Source organism: Pelodiscus sinensis, chromosome 9 (genome assembly GCF_052426305.1).
Source record: "Pelodiscus sinensis isolate ZL-2025 chromosome 9, ASM5242630v1, whole genome shotgun sequence".
NCBI lineage: Eukaryota > Metazoa > Chordata > Testudines > Trionychidae > Pelodiscus > Pelodiscus sinensis.
The window spans coordinates 25,034,003-25,052,029 of NC_143060.1; the positions used below are offsets into that span (position 1 = coordinate 25,034,003).

At 42.0% G+C, this 18,027-nt stretch overlaps 1 protein-coding gene across 1 annotated transcript in view; it reads right to left on the reverse strand.

Moving 5' to 3' along the window:
- The window catches only part of LRRIQ3 (leucine rich repeats and IQ motif containing 3), a 100,270-nt gene that overhangs the window by 77,743 nt on the left and 4,500 nt on the right, over positions 1-18,027 (reverse strand). The window contains 4 exon segments of the mRNA XM_075936241.2: positions 5,848-6,171; positions 8,453-8,750; positions 12,664-12,776; positions 16,633-16,701. Of these exon segments, the coding sequence (XP_075792356.2) occupies positions 5,848-6,171; positions 8,453-8,713 (585 nt within the window). The 5' untranslated portion in view covers positions 8,714-8,750; positions 12,664-12,776; positions 16,633-16,701.

The following is an 18,027-nucleotide window of genomic DNA, read 5'->3' on the forward strand; positions in this document are numbered from 1 at the left end:
AAGGAATTATGAAAATGAGAATACAGTTTGATTATAAAATACAATAAAAAGTAATATAAAAGAAGACATAGCTCACTTTTCTATAGTGTTACATTAAGCCTAAAATGAACAAATATATTTTTCATTTTTCACAAAATATTGTGTCTTCTAAGCTACCAGGTCTATCTACTGACTTGTTTATGCCTAAAACTACACAGAGCTGGACTAAAATACAGGGTGCTATTTTAAACAGCCTGCAGCAGTTACAAACATTAAAATTCAGAAAATGTTAATCAAGTCAAAGATATCTTCAGCAGTTACTCAAATGGACTGACAAAATTGGTTGTTTAATAGAGGTGGTTGTCTACCATAGGTAGAGTAGAATTATACATAGTACATTTTGATATGCTTAGAAGAGTTCTCTTACATCAAAAGATGCCTTATATGATTGGGTTTCAATCACATTTCAATATAAAAATACATGGCTTTGTTATAATATCCTAGCATCATTTGGAAAATATGATAGGAGATAATATTTTCAGTGTCTACCCTGCCTCAAAAATAGAGTTGGTTCCTAATTTAAAGCCCAATACTCCAGCTATTACTATGTGTATAGTACCAATAAAACCAAGTGGTCTCACCCCTTTTAGTAGTTTGGGGTTTGAAAGGTTAATTTTTCTACTGTAAACCATCCCAAGAATCTATTAAGTTAACTGCACAAATCTTTTGTCATTATAACCCTTTCTTACCATCTTCAGTAAGATACAGTTTCCATTAAAATACTCCCACAAAGAGAAAGGGAAAATAACATTATTTAGGGGAGTTTTCCTAATGTCTATGTTTACTGAATGCTTTTTCTCAAGTTATATTAATACTTTTAAATTTCTCAGATTGTCATTATTCAAATATATTTAGTCACCTTTGGACTATTGGAACTTGAGAAACACAGGATTTACAGGCACCAAAAATACCTCTCAAGTCCTTTCTTCTTAGGGCAAAGCGTGTGTTTTCAAAAACCACTTTAATAGCATACAGTATATAAATTTTCTTTAAAGTTCTAAACTTTATTTTTGACAAAAAAATGGTAGGAAAACTAGATCTATTTTATTTTAATAGGAGTTATGCATATCTCTTATCAACTCAGCTCAAAGTTACAACTCGTTTCTAGTGTAGTGTAATGAAAATATTCATGCTTCTAGTTGCGTTTAATATGTTTGTCTTCTATTGCAAAAATCCATCTCTAATTGATGGAGGCTAGGAAGAAATATCCAGGCACCATCTATTACTGGCTGTTGTCAGAAAAAGAGAATACTAAACTACATGGTCTAATGGTCTGATGCACTATCTCAATACCTATTTTCACAAAATGAGAGGTGTGTGCATGCTCCATAGCAGCAGTGTATGAGAACAAACTATAATATTTGGATTCAGATAAGAATCTTAAATCAACCCCAGTTCAAGGTTGTTCAGAGAAAGGGTTTTTGCAGCCCTGCTGCTTAATATATTAAGATATTTTCTTTTCTTTTTTGTGATACAGCAGATTGCTCTATTGGTAAATGATATTGAAGTTTTTGCATCATATAATACAGGATTATTACATTTCTGCATCTGAGATTTATTTTGTGATGTCAGTGTTGTGGTATTCCAAGAATGACAAATTTTTGTAACACAATTTTTCAATTACTTTTCCAGTAAGAATGTCAAAGAACTATCCTTTTAAACTATGATACACACTACAGAGAGAAAGATGAGTAATTGATTATAGACAGTCTCTGGAAATTGTCTGTATAAAGCAGCAGATTTATTTCAATGGCATATGGTTCAATAAAATTAAAACTCATTTACAAAACATTAGTTATCAATTTAAGAAGACATTAGCTTGGATGAATGAGTTTCTGACATGGTGCAGTTATTATCCAAAGCTATCAAAGGCCACTGTACGTTTAAAAGTAGTGTTTGGCAAATTAATGCTTAATGTCCTATGTGCTGCTACTGAAAGGTTTTCTTAAATATATATATCAAGTTTTAACCAGAGTAACCCAACAACCTCATAATGCCAACTGACAAGTGAATGCAGAGGGGCTGCTGGAATATCCTGATTCTGGTACTTATATTCTTGTTCCCCACACTGCCATAGGAGGCGTCAAATGAAAGCTGGTTTATACTGGATATCAGTATCATTGTGAAATGTACGTAAAGGTACTTGTGACGGGGCCACTCCACCGCCCCGCACTTCGGCAGCATCATCCCCGGCGTGCTGGGGAGAAGTGGCTGCCCTGCGCCAGCCCCAGCAGTGCTCCGCCTTATCCGCCGTGGCTGGGGGGCCGAAAGAGGTTGCCCTGCACCCCGCGCCAGAGCCCGGTGGGACCCGAGGGGCAGGGGAAGATGCGGGCGCTCTGGCCTCTGCCAAGACTGTGCATGCCCGGGGTGGCCGGCAATGTCAGCCCAGGCCAGAGGCAGCAGGGAATAGGAGAGGGGGAGTGGCCAAGGACGTTGATGTGGCCCCTCCTCCCCTTCACGTTGGACACACCGGCGGTGGGACATTTAAGAGAGGCGGTGCCACCAGGAGATGAGGTCGCTGAGAGGAGAGTGGAGGGGCGACCCTGAACCGCAACAGACGCAAGGAAGGTAGGAAGCGACCCAGGGCAGGGTAATTACCCGGGGGGGGGGGGGGGGGTTGGTGTGTTACGGATTGGAACCCCCACCAACCAGAACTGAGACTCCGTCCCAATCCTTAGGGCTCTGGGTCGGGGCTTGGAGTGAGGGAGGGCCCGGGAAGCGGACAATTCCAGGACAGTATGTTGTCAGACTGCCGATGGCATGGGTAGCAGGGAGCACACAGAGAGGGTTGGTCCAGTGGGACGTCAAGCGGGGCGTGGACTGTTGGACTTCTGGTGGGGTAGTCCACCTGCCTCCTGACAGTACTCTTAAGAATGTATGCATACATACTGAAAATATATTCTTAAACTTTGAATTAAGTTATTTCACCAGCAAAAGTGAAAAAAACATGTTGTTTTCTGTCAGATTATATCTATCCATTTAACCTGTTTATGTGTAAATCAAGTATTTTCTCATTCACAATGGGTCATCTATCACCACTCTGTACTGAATGCAAATTAAGGAGGGCAAGATCTCTCTGAAGTTCTTTATAAGAGGAAGAAAAGTACAATGGGGAAAGAGAATTTTATTAAAGACTCCATGGCACCCTTCAGCTGAGAAGGAAAAAGGAACAGTGTTTTGTTCATGCAAAAGAATTCTCAATCAGTGTTTGAAATATTAAAATTTTGGATGAGTTCAGTCTTTCAGGGGGAGAGATAGCTCACCGGTTTGAGCATTGACCTGCTAAACCCAGGGTTGTGAGCTCAATCCTTGAGAAGACCATCTGGGGCAAAAATCTGTGAGGGATGATACTTGGCTCTGCTATGAAGGCAGGGGACTGGACTCAATGACCTTTCAAGGCTCCTTCCAGTTCTAGGAGCTAGGCAATCTCCATTCATATTGTTAGATAGTCTGATTTTGATTTACATAGAATTATTTGTTTCCAATACTCTTACTTACTATTACCTGAATCTCTATTCTTTAATTATAAATTTATTGCTTTCACTAGAGATATATTTAAGTCAGTGATGGCCTCCATCTGAATGGGCCACAAGATTATTGTAACCAAGATGGTCTCCCAATGCGCTTGCATTCCTAATATGTCAGGTGAGCCAATTGAACTATAGTAGCACTTTGATAGGATACAGAGTACACAGTTCTTACAGTCAGTGTTGCATGCAATCAGCACACATCTCACTTCACATGCTCGTTTTACATGCATCTCACTTTAGTAATACCGTTAGGAAAAAAACTGCACATGGAAACCAGTGGAATCTGGAAACCCTGCACATGGGCCATGATAAATAAAATGCCTCACGGGCCACTCATAGAACCACGATGGGCCACAGGTGGGTCCATGAGCCACAGGGTTGCACACTGCTGATTTAAGTGCTGTGGTGTTAAGCAAAGTGTTGAATCTTATAAGCTGGTGTGTACTTTTCCCAGTAATTCTGTAAATGTTCAATGAACACTATAGATAATGAACCAAATATTTGGGGGTAGTTGGTATGTACCAGTCTTTACTTGTACAGAAAGAGGAAGGCCTAGAGTTAGTACTTGTGCTGCCAAAGTCTGGTGGATTCAGGAAGCTGATCTACAGCTGGCACAGACAAGTCTATTTTATGCTAAGGGCAGGTAGCTGGAAGATGCCTCACAAACCTGGTACTTATGGGGTAGGATGGAACCTATTTCAAGTGTTCATATATTGTATGACACATATTAATGTTTTGGGTTTTTTTAATCAAAGCACTAGAAGATTTAACCGGTGTTGCTCAGGTCCTTAACTCAATTTTTGTTTTTTGCAAAATAAAATGAAAATGTACATGCTTCATCTGAATTGTTGTTCTGGGGTGGGGCTGAGGGGTTCAGTGTGCAGGCTTCCCCGGGGGGGAGGAGGAGAGAAGAGGACTACAGGTTGCACATCTGAAAACCGGTACTCTGGTCTGGCAACATCTGTGGTCCAGAAGCATAATGGCAGAAGGGCTAGCCGCCTGGTCAGGGGCAGCAGGGCCACAACCCCACAGCAGTGCTGGAGCTGAGGCCTAAGAACCCCAGAGGCCCGCAGTAGTGTGGGACTAGGGAACTTTAGCCACCCGTGGAAGAGCAGGGCTGGGAGCTGGAGAAGCCCAGCCGCCACTGGGAGCTTGGGGCCGGAGAATAAGATCGGGGCTGGAGGACCCCAGCCATCCATTGCAGCCTGGGGAAAGGACCAAAGGACTGGCAGCAGCAGGGCAGACAGCCTGGCTGAGGAGAGGATAGAGGGAGCCATAGGCAGTGGTTTGGCTGGCTCAGGGCCAGTGTCAGGGGAAACTTTCCCGGTCCAGCAAATTTTCTCATTCAGGACCAGTTAGGTCCCGACGGTGCTGGACCAGGAAGGTACAACTTGTACAACCCCACCTCTCTCACTGCAGCAGCTTTGGGCTAGGTGAGAAGCACCTCTCCATGGTCACTGCAGCTCCAGTGGGCACAGCTGGGGGAGAGATGCTTGTCCTCCTACCTGGGACAGGTCCAGGTTCCTCTGCCCCTGTGTACCTCAGTCAGAGTGAGGAATGCAGAAACTGTTCATTTCCCCCTTGCTCTTTGATGAAGGAGAACAGCCAGGAATGTTCCCATACAAATTCAGGGGGAGCTTCAACCCCCTGCACTCCCTAAAGGGCACTTGAGGGGTGGGAGGCTCGGGACAGAGGCGGTCCTGGTCAGTAAGAAGATAGGAATACAATGGCAAACCAATGGTTGTGTACTATATAGATTAAGATTTTTATTAAATATAACTGTTTTAATATACGTGCTTTATGCCATGTGTTGGGAACCTTTTTTGGGTTGAGGGCCACTGATCCATAGGAAAACCAGTCAGGGGCCACACACAAATGAAAGTAAAAAAAACCATCCCCCACTGACATGGATCCCAATTGAGGAGATAGACAATCTCCACATTCCCCTTGCCAATCAGAGCTTAGGGGGACCCATTTTAGTAGATTTTCTGTGCTCCGGCCCTGCAGTGGGGCAGCAGGGGGCTGGAGTACTAATGCAAGCTCTCCAATGCAGGGAGGGCAGTATCTGAGCCTCGGGGGCCTGATCCAGGCAAGCTGGGGGCCACATTGAGCCCCTGGGCCTGAAGTTCCCCACCCTGCTTTATGCTAACCAAAAAATGTGGAACAGTTTTAACATAGTTATCATAAACTGTATAATAATCAGTGCAACACATTCAAAGAAAACTACATCAATATTGTATTAATATATAATAATAATTGTTGTAACATAATTGCTTACCTTTCTAGGAGCAGGGCAAAAATCAAGGAAGAGGCTTGGGCTAAATGATTTATATTTTGCAGGGAGTTTCCAATTCTCAACAATTTCCTCATCAGAAATTACATAGTAATCCAGTGCTTTGAGCGAGAAAATGCTGTTAACAACAATATGCCTATATGCTTTTCTTAGGCTTAGTGGAGTATCAAACAAGGTAAGGCCTATCAGATTGGGACAGAAAGATAACGAACGCACAATATCCAGTTTTCCAATTCCATTGTCATGAAGATAGAGTAGATTTAATTCCTTCATGCCTTCCCAAAACACAGGGCCAGGAAGACTCTGAATCTGAAATAATGATAAAAATGAAACTTGAAGTGTATAATTTATTAAATCCTGCATTATAAAATGCCACAATGACCAAAGTAGCTGCAACTCCATTGACTACACCAGGGCTATATGTAACCCTAATTTTTATTCAGAATTAAAGCTACTTTATGATTTGACCAACAAGGACACCATTTTGGGAGGATAGAAGGGGCTGCAGTTGTGTGCTCCAGGATGCACCTTGCTTTTCATCCCATTCCCCAGACGCTAAGGGAGTGAGGAGAAACTGCTTGAATTCCGTGCATGCCTCTCACACCTGGCTGGTGAGCTCCCTTTACCAGGCAGGTGAGAGGCATGAACAGAATATAAGTACTGTCCCCTCACTACCTTAGCATTCAGGGAACAGGATGAAAAGCTAGCCACATCCTGGAACACATGACTGCTGTCCCTTCTACACATCCAAAATGGCACCCTTGGTGACCAGAATGTCACTAAATATGTAAGCCTTCCAGGGCATCATGGCTGTTAGCTATTAACAATGTAAGAAGATGAAAAATTTTGGAGCTAATCACTTTTTAGTGTAATCAGTTTACATATGTATAAAGCCACAATCTCACACAAACCACAATAGGTAGCAATATTGGATTTGCTTCTTCTGTTTTGTTTTTCAGCATCTTTCTGTTTGTGGCTTCTCTCATATCTCCAGCTCACAAAAAAGATCAAAAGGTCAAATGTTGTTGAAAACTTTTGCTCCATGAATTGAAAATCCATTTCCAGTGACATTTCCAATGCCACATGCCAAAGGCTTTATTCCCAGTAGATGATACTTTTTTCAACACTAGGAGGATAGATTTTTCTATTCACTTAACCCCAGTTCTAATCTATTATATTTTAAGAGTATTAATGGAACAGACCCATAAAAGGAAGATATTGACCTAATATAAACAAAAAAGTTGCATAATAATGTAGAACTGACTCCCTAAGGAAGTAGTGAAATCCCTACTGTTTCAATCATTTAAAACAAGACTTAGAATAGCTTGTTAACATAGAAGAAGGAACAATCATTTAAAGATGTGAGAAAATTAAAGGTATGTCTACACTGCAATTAAAAACCCACAGTTTAGCACATGCTACCTGATTCAGATTCACAGGTCTCAGGTTGTGAGGCCATTTAATTGCCAGGTAGAAGTCCCGGTTTGGGCTGAAGCAAGATCTCTAGGAGCCTGCCAGGTGGAAGAAGGCCAGAACTCAGTTGACAGCCTCAGCTGGAACACCTACACCATAATAAAACATCTCTGCAACAAGAGTCAGCTGGCATGAGCCAGCTAGGTGTCTAATTCCAGTTTAGATATGCCCTAAATGGAGTAGGTCTCTTCCACTGTTAACATCTATGTATTAGAAGATGAATGGAAAATTGGGGAAAACTCTATTACATGCTATCACTCTTCAACCCACCAAATTCTGTATTTGTATCATCTTGACAGACCTTTTTAAATGTTATGCAAATGTGTGGAATTATTACTATTATTGCTTAAGACGTTAGCTATAGAGGCTCCAGAAAGAATGAGAACCCCCTTGTAATAGGTGCATTTTTAAGGCATGTCCTGCAGTTAGAAACTATTTTGAAATTATTAAATTTGACTTAACTCCTGATTTACAAAATTGAAATAGCATGCTCACACTCAGGGAAAGCCTTGAAATTAGTCCAAGGTAGGCTCTGTTAACGTGGACATACTATCTCGACTTAGAGCCCTAGGAAGTACTGAGGAGTAATTCATTCAAATTACTCTGGGGAATAGTTATTTCGAAATAGCAGCACCAGAGCATCCGCACTAAGGCTATTTTGAAATAACTATTTCAAAATTAGCATTGTTCCCCAAGAAAAGCAGGAGTACAGATTTCAAAATAAGCGGCTCCTTATTTCAAAATAACAGGCTTGGTAGCGAGGATGCGCCGCTTATAAATTCGACCAATGGGAGTTATTTCAAAATAAAGCCCTTGTGTAGACCAGGGCATAGAAAAAAGGTAGACATAAGGTAAAATCCTGGGCCCACTTGAGTCAATAGCAAAACTAATTATCTCCACTGCATCCAAGATTTTACCAACTGTTCCTGAATAGAGATTTTCATAGCAGATTTAAAATATTAAATCAGAGAGAAACTGCTATGAACAAATAATGCCATTAACGTCTGCATTTAAAACCTAATTGCTTCTAAGAAATATTATGAAAACACACAAGTTTACAGATTAATTTACGTCACTGAACTATTCTGTTTTGCATATCTTCAAAACAACTGTTTACCTGATTTCCATGGAGATCCAACTTAACTAAATGAGTACAACACTGAAGTGCATCAATATTTGTAATATAATTATTAGACAAAATGCATACTTTAAGCAAAACACAGTATTGCACATGTTTCACGTTCTTTAAATATAGCCCATTTAACTGAACTATAACAAGATCTTTCAGTTTCTTATCGTGGGTTTGATTGGTAGTTTGTCCATATTCAAGTAACAGATTTTCAGAAGTAGAGACAAGATGTTCAGTTAATTCCTTCATGGCTGGTTATACGCTTTGTGGCTCATGCCCAAGAGATCTTAAAAAAAATAATAATATAAAAAAGGGCTATATAATGTGTTACATTTATTCAACTTTAAAAAAAAATCCTTCAAATACCGCGAACAAATATCCAACTATTCATTATAGATCAAGCCATATTGTAAAACATTATGCATCAATGGGGAAAAAACTCTTATGGGACTAATTTAAAAACATAAAAGTGAATGAAACAGTACAAGTGCATGTTATTCATATTAAGCATGTTAAGAGGCGGGTAATTGGCTAATCATGTAGTCGATATAATTTGTATTGTCTACACAATTAGTCAATGAGAGAAGGCACTCTATCCTGGCTCGTGCTGGGTCCAGGAGCTATCCCCACTGCAGCTCTGCAGTTTAAACTTAGTAGGAGCAAGGCATGCAAACAGAGCTGCAGTGGGGGTAGGTCCTGTATCCGGCACTAACTGGGGCGAACTGGGACTGAGCCGGGTTTGCTCAGGCCCAGCTCGCCCTGGGTCCAGCAGCCCTTGCCCACTTTGGGTCCCAGCAGGGATCTGGAATGCCCTGTGGACAGAAGCCGCTGCTGGAGCAGCCTGTGTTTGCAGTCAGCCCATCCACTGTACAGTGGCAGCTTTTCGTAAGCCTCCTCTACCCTGCATCCCACACTGCTGCCTAGAGGCAACAGCATGGGAGGGGAGGCAAGCAGCACCTCAGAGATGAAGCTGGGCAGAACCAGCTTTTAAGCTGGCTCCCCCCAGCACTGGCTCCTGCTTCCCCCCTTGCTGCATCTGAGATGCATAGAGATGCAGCAAGGGGTGGGAGGGGAAATGTGAGTAATTGACTTAACTACCCGATTTAGCCTCAGGCTTATCAAGCAGTAGACTTCTTGACTAGTCACTTACATCCTTAATTCATATAGGCTGTGTCTACACTGGCATGAATTTCCGGAAATGCTTAAAACGGAATACTATTCTGTTTTCAGTTTTTCCGGAAAAGGAGTGTCTACATTGGCAGGCTGCTTTTCCAGAAAAGCCCTTTTTCCGGAAAAGCGTCTGTGGCCAAAGTAGACGCGCTTTTCCAGAAAAGAGCCCCGATCGCCATTTTCGCGATCGGGGCTTTTTTCCGGAAAAGACTACTGGGCTGTCTACACTGGCCCTTTTCCGGAACAGTGTTCCGGAATAAGGACTTATGCCCGAGCGGGAGCAGAATAGTTTTTCCGGAATAGTGGCTGATTTTGTACAGTAGAGCATCGTTGCTTTTCCGGAAATTCAAGGGCCAGTGTAGACAGCTCGCAGCTTATTCCGGAAAAGCAGCTGATTTTCCGGAATAAGTGGCCCAGTGTAGACACAGCCATATAGCATGTTTTATTCCAAAGGAACCTAAGCTGTGCTTTTGGAAACTAAGATTGATTCTTCACCATTTATATTTTGTAATTACTTAACCAAGCAGTCAATGAATTGTACATGCATAAATGTACTGAGATATTTATTAGTTGATCCTGCCTCTGGATTTTAAGGATGAATTAATCAGCTAAAATGCAGCTACCTTGGAAGCGAGGCAATGTTTAACAATGCAAAGTAGCACAACATAATAAAAACAAAGAATACCATAAGCCATTGAAACTGCATGGAAAAATATGATGGTAAAATGTAACTTCCTGAGTTACACTGTGGACACTAGTGCTAACTGGCCTACTCTTAAAACAAAAAACCTTCTCTGAATTCCTTAATCACAAATGGTTAACAATTTTGGTTTACATCTTATCCAAAAGATACCCCCCCCTTTTTAAATAAAAAAATAATTGCAAAGAGCAGTTGACGTCAGCATTTTTAAACTTTGGTTACTTATAAATTATCAAAGTCAAATAATGCCACAATATTAAAAATAAAAAATTTAGTACAGCAACATTTTACTCCAATATTAGGGAGCTAATTACAGATTAAAATATTTCAATTAAACAGAAATCATATTACCAATAAATCTTTCATTAGTTTTATGTCTTCTGCAATTTTCTAAATTTCTTGTAAATTATCATACATTTTTAATCACTGTGAAAACTATGCCTCTGTTGAAAATACAGCATACTAGTTACAATAGACACTGCTATACGCTCAACCTTTATTTAATATATACAAATTAAATGAAGTATCTGTGGCAGAGGTGTATGTGAGGGAGGCAAGGGTTGAGTCAATGAGAATATTTAATAAAGTATTAAACAGCACTGTAAATCAGTCTTCAGAAGGATGGGAATTTTCTCTTAAAGGAACCATTCCATCTGCAGATAATACAATACATGAAAATTTGCAATCTTTTTGATGAGGGTACAACACTGTTACAAGAGGCACTTTTTATTATCTTTTTACTTAAAATCTAAAAATGTGTATCACTATCTGGGATGTGTTTTTAATCCATTTTATACAACATACTTTTGAACAAAGATATAATGTTCATAAAAAGAGAAATAAGAGCAACTCAGGAAACTACAGACCAGTTAGTTTAACTTCTGTGCCAGGGAAAATAATAGAGCAAGTAATTAAGGAAATCATCTGTAAACACTTGGAAAGTGGCAACGTGATAGGGAACAGCCAGCATGGATTTGTAAAGAACAAATCATGTCAAACCAATCTGATAGCTTTCTTTGATAGGATAACGAGTCTTGTGGATAAGGCAGAAGCGGTGGATGTTGTATACCTAGACTTTAGTAAGACGTTTGATACGGTCTCACATGATATTCCTATCAATAAACTAGGTAAATACAACTTAGATGGGGCTACTATAAGGTGGGTGCATAACTGGCTGGATAACCGTACTCAGAGAGTAGTTATTAATGGTTCACAATCCTGCTAGAAAGGTATAAAAAGTGGGGTTCCACAGGGGTCTGTTTTGGGACCAGCTCTGTTCAATATCTTCATCAACGATTTAGATATTGGTATAGAAAGTACGCTCATTAAGTTTGCAGATGATACCAAGCTGGGAGGGGTTGCGACTAATCTGGAGGATAGGGTGATAATTCAAAATGACCTGGACAAAATGGAGAAATGGTCTGAGGTAAATAAGATGAAGTTTAATAAAGACAAATACAAAGTGTTCCACTTAGGAAGAAACAATCAGTTTCACACATAAAGAATGGGAAGCGACGATCTAGAAAGGAGCATGGCAGAAAGGGATCTAGGGGTTATAGTGGACCACAAGCTAAATATGAGTCAGCAGTGTGATGCTGTTGCAAAAAAAGCAAACATGATTCTGAGATGCATTAACAGGTGTGTTGTGAGCAAGACATGAGAAGTCATTCTTCAGCGCTACTCTGCGCTTGTTAGACCTCAGTTGAAGTATTGTGTCCAGTTCTGGACTCCGCATTTCAAGAAAGATATGGAGAAATTGGAGAGGGTCCAGAGAAGAGCAACAAGAATGATTAAAGGTCTAGAGAACATGACCTATGAAGGAAGGCTGAAAGAATTGGGTTTTTTGTTTAGTTTAGAAAAGAGAAGATTGATTGGGGACATGATAGCAGTTTTCAGGTATCTAAAAGGGTATCATAAGGAGGAGGGAGAAAACTTGTTCATCTTGGCCTCTGAGGATAGAACCAGAAACAATGGACTTAAACTGCAGCAAGGGAGGTTTAGGTTGGACATTAGGAAAAAGTTCCTAACTGTCAGGGTAGTCAAACACTGGAATAAATTGCCCAGGGAGGTTGTGGAATCTCCATCTGTGGAGATATTTAAGAGTAGGTTAGATAAATATCTATCGGGGATGGTCTAGACAGTATTTGGTCCTGCCATGAGGGCAGGGGACTGGACTCAATGACCTCTTGGGATCCCTTCCAGTCCTAGTATTCTATGATTCTATGAAAGCATAGCAAACTAATAGGATCCATTAATAATTGTACATGTCTGCCAATTGGGAAATCAGAATGAAAATGGTACTAAAATCTAAAACTTCAGGAATATTCACCTTAATTATAAATAAATTGCATAATTATATCTGCAACAGTGAATGAAGTATCCAATTTTCTCTCACCAACATGAATAGAAGTTTTTGCCATTCATTCCAATGGGAGTCGGAGTCTGGAAAATAAATAAGCATGCATTCTGTAAAAGTATTTTATGCTTTTACCTACATTTACTCAGCAATATGGGGAAATTTAAAAGTGAAGGACAAAAAGAGTAAATTTTAAATGATTTTTAAAAGCTTTTTCAACCTATATTGCCACTGTGATATCAAACTATATTTAATGGATCACTGAAAAAGCTTCATAATTCCAGATCAGTAGCACTTTGATATTTTAGGGTCTGTCCACATTTATACTCTATTCCACCACTTTTAGCATGTTATAACAAGGTGATAAAAATGGCTTTTTAGTAAAACTAGGGTATTTTTCTCATGATGACATACTTTGTTTCCTAAATTCCTGATTGTTTCCATATTACTTTTAAGGACTTCCTTTATTTCATGATTTGTGTACAGTGATATTTTATTTATAGATACCAACACTTCATTCTTTTCTGTTTGTATTTTAAATTCAGAAATGCAAATCAAGATTACAGATTAGGAGTCACAACATCCAAATAAAAGTAATAAGACAAGAAAAACTTTCAGAAATATGCATTATAATAATAACCTACAAGCAATTGTGCAGTAAGGGCCAGCTCTGTGTAAAATTAAGCATACATGTTATGTCTTTGAGAATCAGGAGAACCCCATTCTTTATTTGCAGTATCACTGTGGTATTACGGAACTGAAAATTACTAATTTAGTACTGAGCAAAACAACTCAGCCTCACAATAATGATGTTTCCCCCCCTCCCCCCCCACTGGTAGTGATAAATGAACACCAGTTAATATTTGAAAATTAAAACCTGCCTATCTGGTCCACACTAGAAAATTAAGTTGTGTCAGCTGTGCTGGTCAGCAGTGTGAAAAACCTAAACCCTTGAGCAGCACAACATAAACCCCCGTATTTGAAGGTCTCCATCAATGGAAGAATTCTTCTCTCAACCTAGCTACCATGTCGCCGGCATTCCCTACACCCGTGGTCACCAACAGGTCGATCGCGATTGACTGATCGATCGTGAGGCCTCGACCAGTCGATCGCGAGGCCTCCCCACCCCCATTTCCCTCCCACCTCCGAGAAGCCCTACTACCTACCTCCAGTGAAAATGAAGGTTCTGTAGGCTTCCCAGGGGTGGACAGAAGTCCCACAGCTTAGCGCCACTTCCGGAGATTCCGGAAGTAGCGCTAGCTGCTCTGCCGGGTGTACTGCAGGAGGGAGCATCGGCTCCCTGCACCGCACAGGAGGGGTGAGTCAGCCCTGGGGCAGGCGTGCACAGGGTTCTCCTGCGCCGGGGGGTCGGCACCAGGGCAGGCGCACGCGCGTGGGGGGCTTCCCTGTGCGGGGTCGGCCCTGGGGCAGGCGTGCGCATGCAGGGCTTCCCTGCGCCGGGAGGGGGGGTCAGCCCCCGGGGCAGGCACGCGCAGGGTTTTCCTACGCCGGGGGGTCGGCCCCCGGGCAGGTGCATGCTGGTTTCCCTCTGGGGGCGGTGGAATCCTGGGAGGAGGCAAATACAGGGGACTCTCTGCCTCCTCTGGCACCCCACTCCCCAGTGCCCACTCCCCAGCCACAGAATTCTGTCCCCACTCTCCTGTCCCCAGCTACAGAACTGTCCCCACTGCCCTCCCCACTCCCCGAACGCTGTCCCCACTGCCCTGTCCCCAGCCACAGAACTCTGTCCCCACTCTCCTGTCCGCAGCCACAGAATTCTGTTCCCACTCCCCTGTTCTCAGCTACAGAACTCTGTCCCTATTCCTGTCCCCACTGGCACACTGTCCCCAGCTGCAGAAACCTGTCCCCACTGGCACTCTGTCCCCTGCTGCAGAACTCCATCCTCTGCCCTCCCAGCACCCTGTTCCCTCTCCCCTGCCCCCAGCCGCAGAACTCTGTCCCCACAAAATGTATAATTATAAATGCTTCATTTTAGATTTAAATAGCATGAATAAAAACAGACCATTTATTTCATAACTATAAACATGTGATTTTTAATTTTATACATCGCATAATTTAAAAATAAACTGTTTATCAGAGTGTGTAAGTAAGGGCTGGGGATAGCAAATGATGGACAGGAGGTGAATAGAGAGGGTGGGGCTTCAAGAAAGGGGCGGGGCGGTAGATCTTTGCCTGTTCAGAGATTTTAAAAGTGATCTTGGGTGTAAAAAGGTTGGAGACCACTGCCCTACACAAATGGGAGAACTCCTCCTACCAGTGTAGGAAGCATCTACCCTGAAGTGCTACAGCAAAGCAGAACCTGGGGGAGGGCTCAGCCTAGTAGATTTTGTGTGCTCCAGATTTTGTGGGACAGCGAGGAGGCTGGAGTATCAGCAGGTGCTCCCTAATGCTGGGGGCAGGGACTGAGCCTAAGGGGCCAGATCCAGGCAAGCCAGACCCCCGGGCCTGAGGTTCCCCACCCTGAGCTAAGTAAACAGCTGCACATCTGTAACTATTTGAGTGTAGACATACCCCAGCCTTTGTAGTTGAGCCAACACACAGAAAATACATTTATACATTCCTACAAAGGGGAGCCCTTAATAAAACTAGAAGGAAAGGGTTTTTTTTAAAACAAAAATTAGTAATTTTTGTTTGCACTGCCATTATATACCTGCGCGGTTGGTAAAGCTTCCACTTGGGGAGGCAGTAATTTCTCAGGTTAGGCCCTGCCCTCTTCCCAGCCTAGGCCCCACCCCCTTCACACTGTTTCCCTTCTCTCTTTCCTGCACATTCTGTGTCCCTACTCACTGTGTGCTTGTCCCCTTCCAGCCAAATCCCTGAACCCAAACAAATTATTTTTTAAAAAAAACCTCCACTTTTCTGCAATTTCTTTCTCAACAAAGAGAGTTTTAGAAAAACTAGGCCGGGGTGGCCAACCCACGGCTCTGCTCAAAGAAATGCAGTTCTTAGGGTTACAGCTTGTTTGGAGCTGCGTGCCCGGACTGCTCACAGCTACTCTGTACATGCGCCCCAGCGCCTGAAGGGAAAAGCGTGTGGCTGTGACAGCGGCTCCAGTGAAGCTAGGATTTTTAAAATCCATGGGGCAGTGTGTGGACACATTGGAGAGGGTCCAGCGGAGGGCAACCAAAATGATCTACAGGGAGAGGCTGAGGAATTTGGGCTTATTTAGTCTGCAGAAGAGAAGAATGAGGGGGCATTTGATAGCAGCCTTCAACTTCCTGAATCTCTAGAGGTGTAGTTGAGGTAGTTTGTAACAGAAAAAACTTAAAAAACAATAAATAGACTAGTAGCACCTTAAAGACTAACAAAACATGTATATGGTATCATGAGCTTTTCTGGGAAATCTCTATCCTTTCTTCACACAATCAAACAAGGTGTCAGGTCTCGCCCTGAGCTGGCATTTGCCCCCTGAGATGAAGAAGATGACTACAAGGGGACTGAAAAAGTTACCACCTCATTTTCACTTCACACAAACAAGTGAGGGCTTCTTAAGTTGATTGTTTGAACAGCAGTAAGCACCTCAGACAATGAGTAAAAACTGCCAAAGGACTTGCCAATAAAATACCCAGGCTGCCTGCTACTTTAACCCATTCAGCTCACAGAACCAAGAAGAAAAATCTTAAAAAAACAACAAATACTCTGGTAGCACTTTAAAGACTAACAAAACATGTAGATGGTATCATGAGCTTTCGTAGGCATAACCCACTTCTTCAGATGACCAGTGTTGGAAGTCCAGAGCAAAGAACAAATAAGGGAATGGGGGGAGGAGGAGACACTGGGTAGATAAGTTTCAAAGAGATAGCGGAGCCAGTCTGTGACAGGAAAAACTTAAAAAACAACAAACAGTTGTTTAACACTTTAAAGACTAAATAGTTGAAAGTGGCTGATAAGAACCATTAGTTTTCAAAACTGAATAGCCACCTGGTGAAGTGAAAAATCAGACTGACAGAGCCAAAAAAGTACCCAGACGTGAACTACTTCAAGACAGACCTAAAAGAGAAAACAACAAAATTCCACTTGTAATTACCTACAATCCACAACTTAAACCCCTCCAAAGCATTATCCACAATCTACAACCTATCTTGGGAAATGACCCCTCACTCTCAGAGGCCTTGGGGGAAAGGCCTATTCTTACTTACAGACAACTCCGTAATCTGAAACAAATCCCTTCCGGTAACCACTCTACACAGCTACATCATAAACATCCAGGAATCAACCCCTGCAATCAACCCCGGTGCCAACTCTATCCACACATCTATACAAGCGATTTCATCACTGGACCCAACCACATCAGCCACCAAATCAGAGGCTCATTTAACTGTACATCCAGTAATATGATATATGCTATCAAATGCCAGCAGTGCCCCACTGCGATATATATTGGACAAACTGATAGGACAGTCCCTACGGAAAAGAATTAATGGACACAAATCACATATCCGAAAAGGCAACACACAAAAACCTGTTGAGGAACACTTTATCCTCCCTGGACATTCATTAAGCGTTCTCCAAGTTGCTGTTTTGTTTCAGACCAATTCCACAAGCCAAATACACAGAGAAGGATTGGAACTCCACTTCATTCTCAAGTTTAACTCTCATGCAAATGCTCTAAAATTATCAGATGGCTCGCACATTATCAACCAACCAACCAAAGAAGGTGATAATAGTTCTTGATGTCTGTGTAGAATCTGGTGTTAGTACTCTTCCTTTCCTAGTGCAAACTAATGGTTCTTATCAGCCCCTTGTAACTATTAGTCTTTAAGGTGCTACTAGACTATTTGTTGTTTTTTAAGTTTTTCCTGTTACAGACTGACTTGGCTACCCCTCTGAAACTTTAGAACCAAAAAGGTAAAATGTCCCATTCAGGCAACATGATGGTGCCAGCTTTAAATATCAGACTAGTAGACCCAATATCTCCAGGGGTGAAGGAAGCAAATCCTCAGCCCTTTTCTCACCAGACAAATTAATCTCCCAATCACTGAAAAGAGTTGGGACCTATCCTACCAATAACTCCTCTCATCCTTGCCACCCCATCCTTATCCACTATTAGTTTGGTTTCTTTAATCAGTGGAAAAACTCTCCTTGAGGCCAAGCTTCAAACGGTGGGTCCCATGTTCTACTGGAAGTCTGTGACAGGAAGGCATTGAGAAAACCCCTCATCTTCACATTTCTAGCAGAGGGGAGCACAGGCCACTGGCTGCAATGAGGTGGGGAGATCATTTGAATCCCCAGCTTCCCCCAGTATAGGAATTCCACAGTGAGGCTGCACCCATCCCTAACACAGTGTAAGGGATGGTCCTGCCCCTCTGTGCCAGG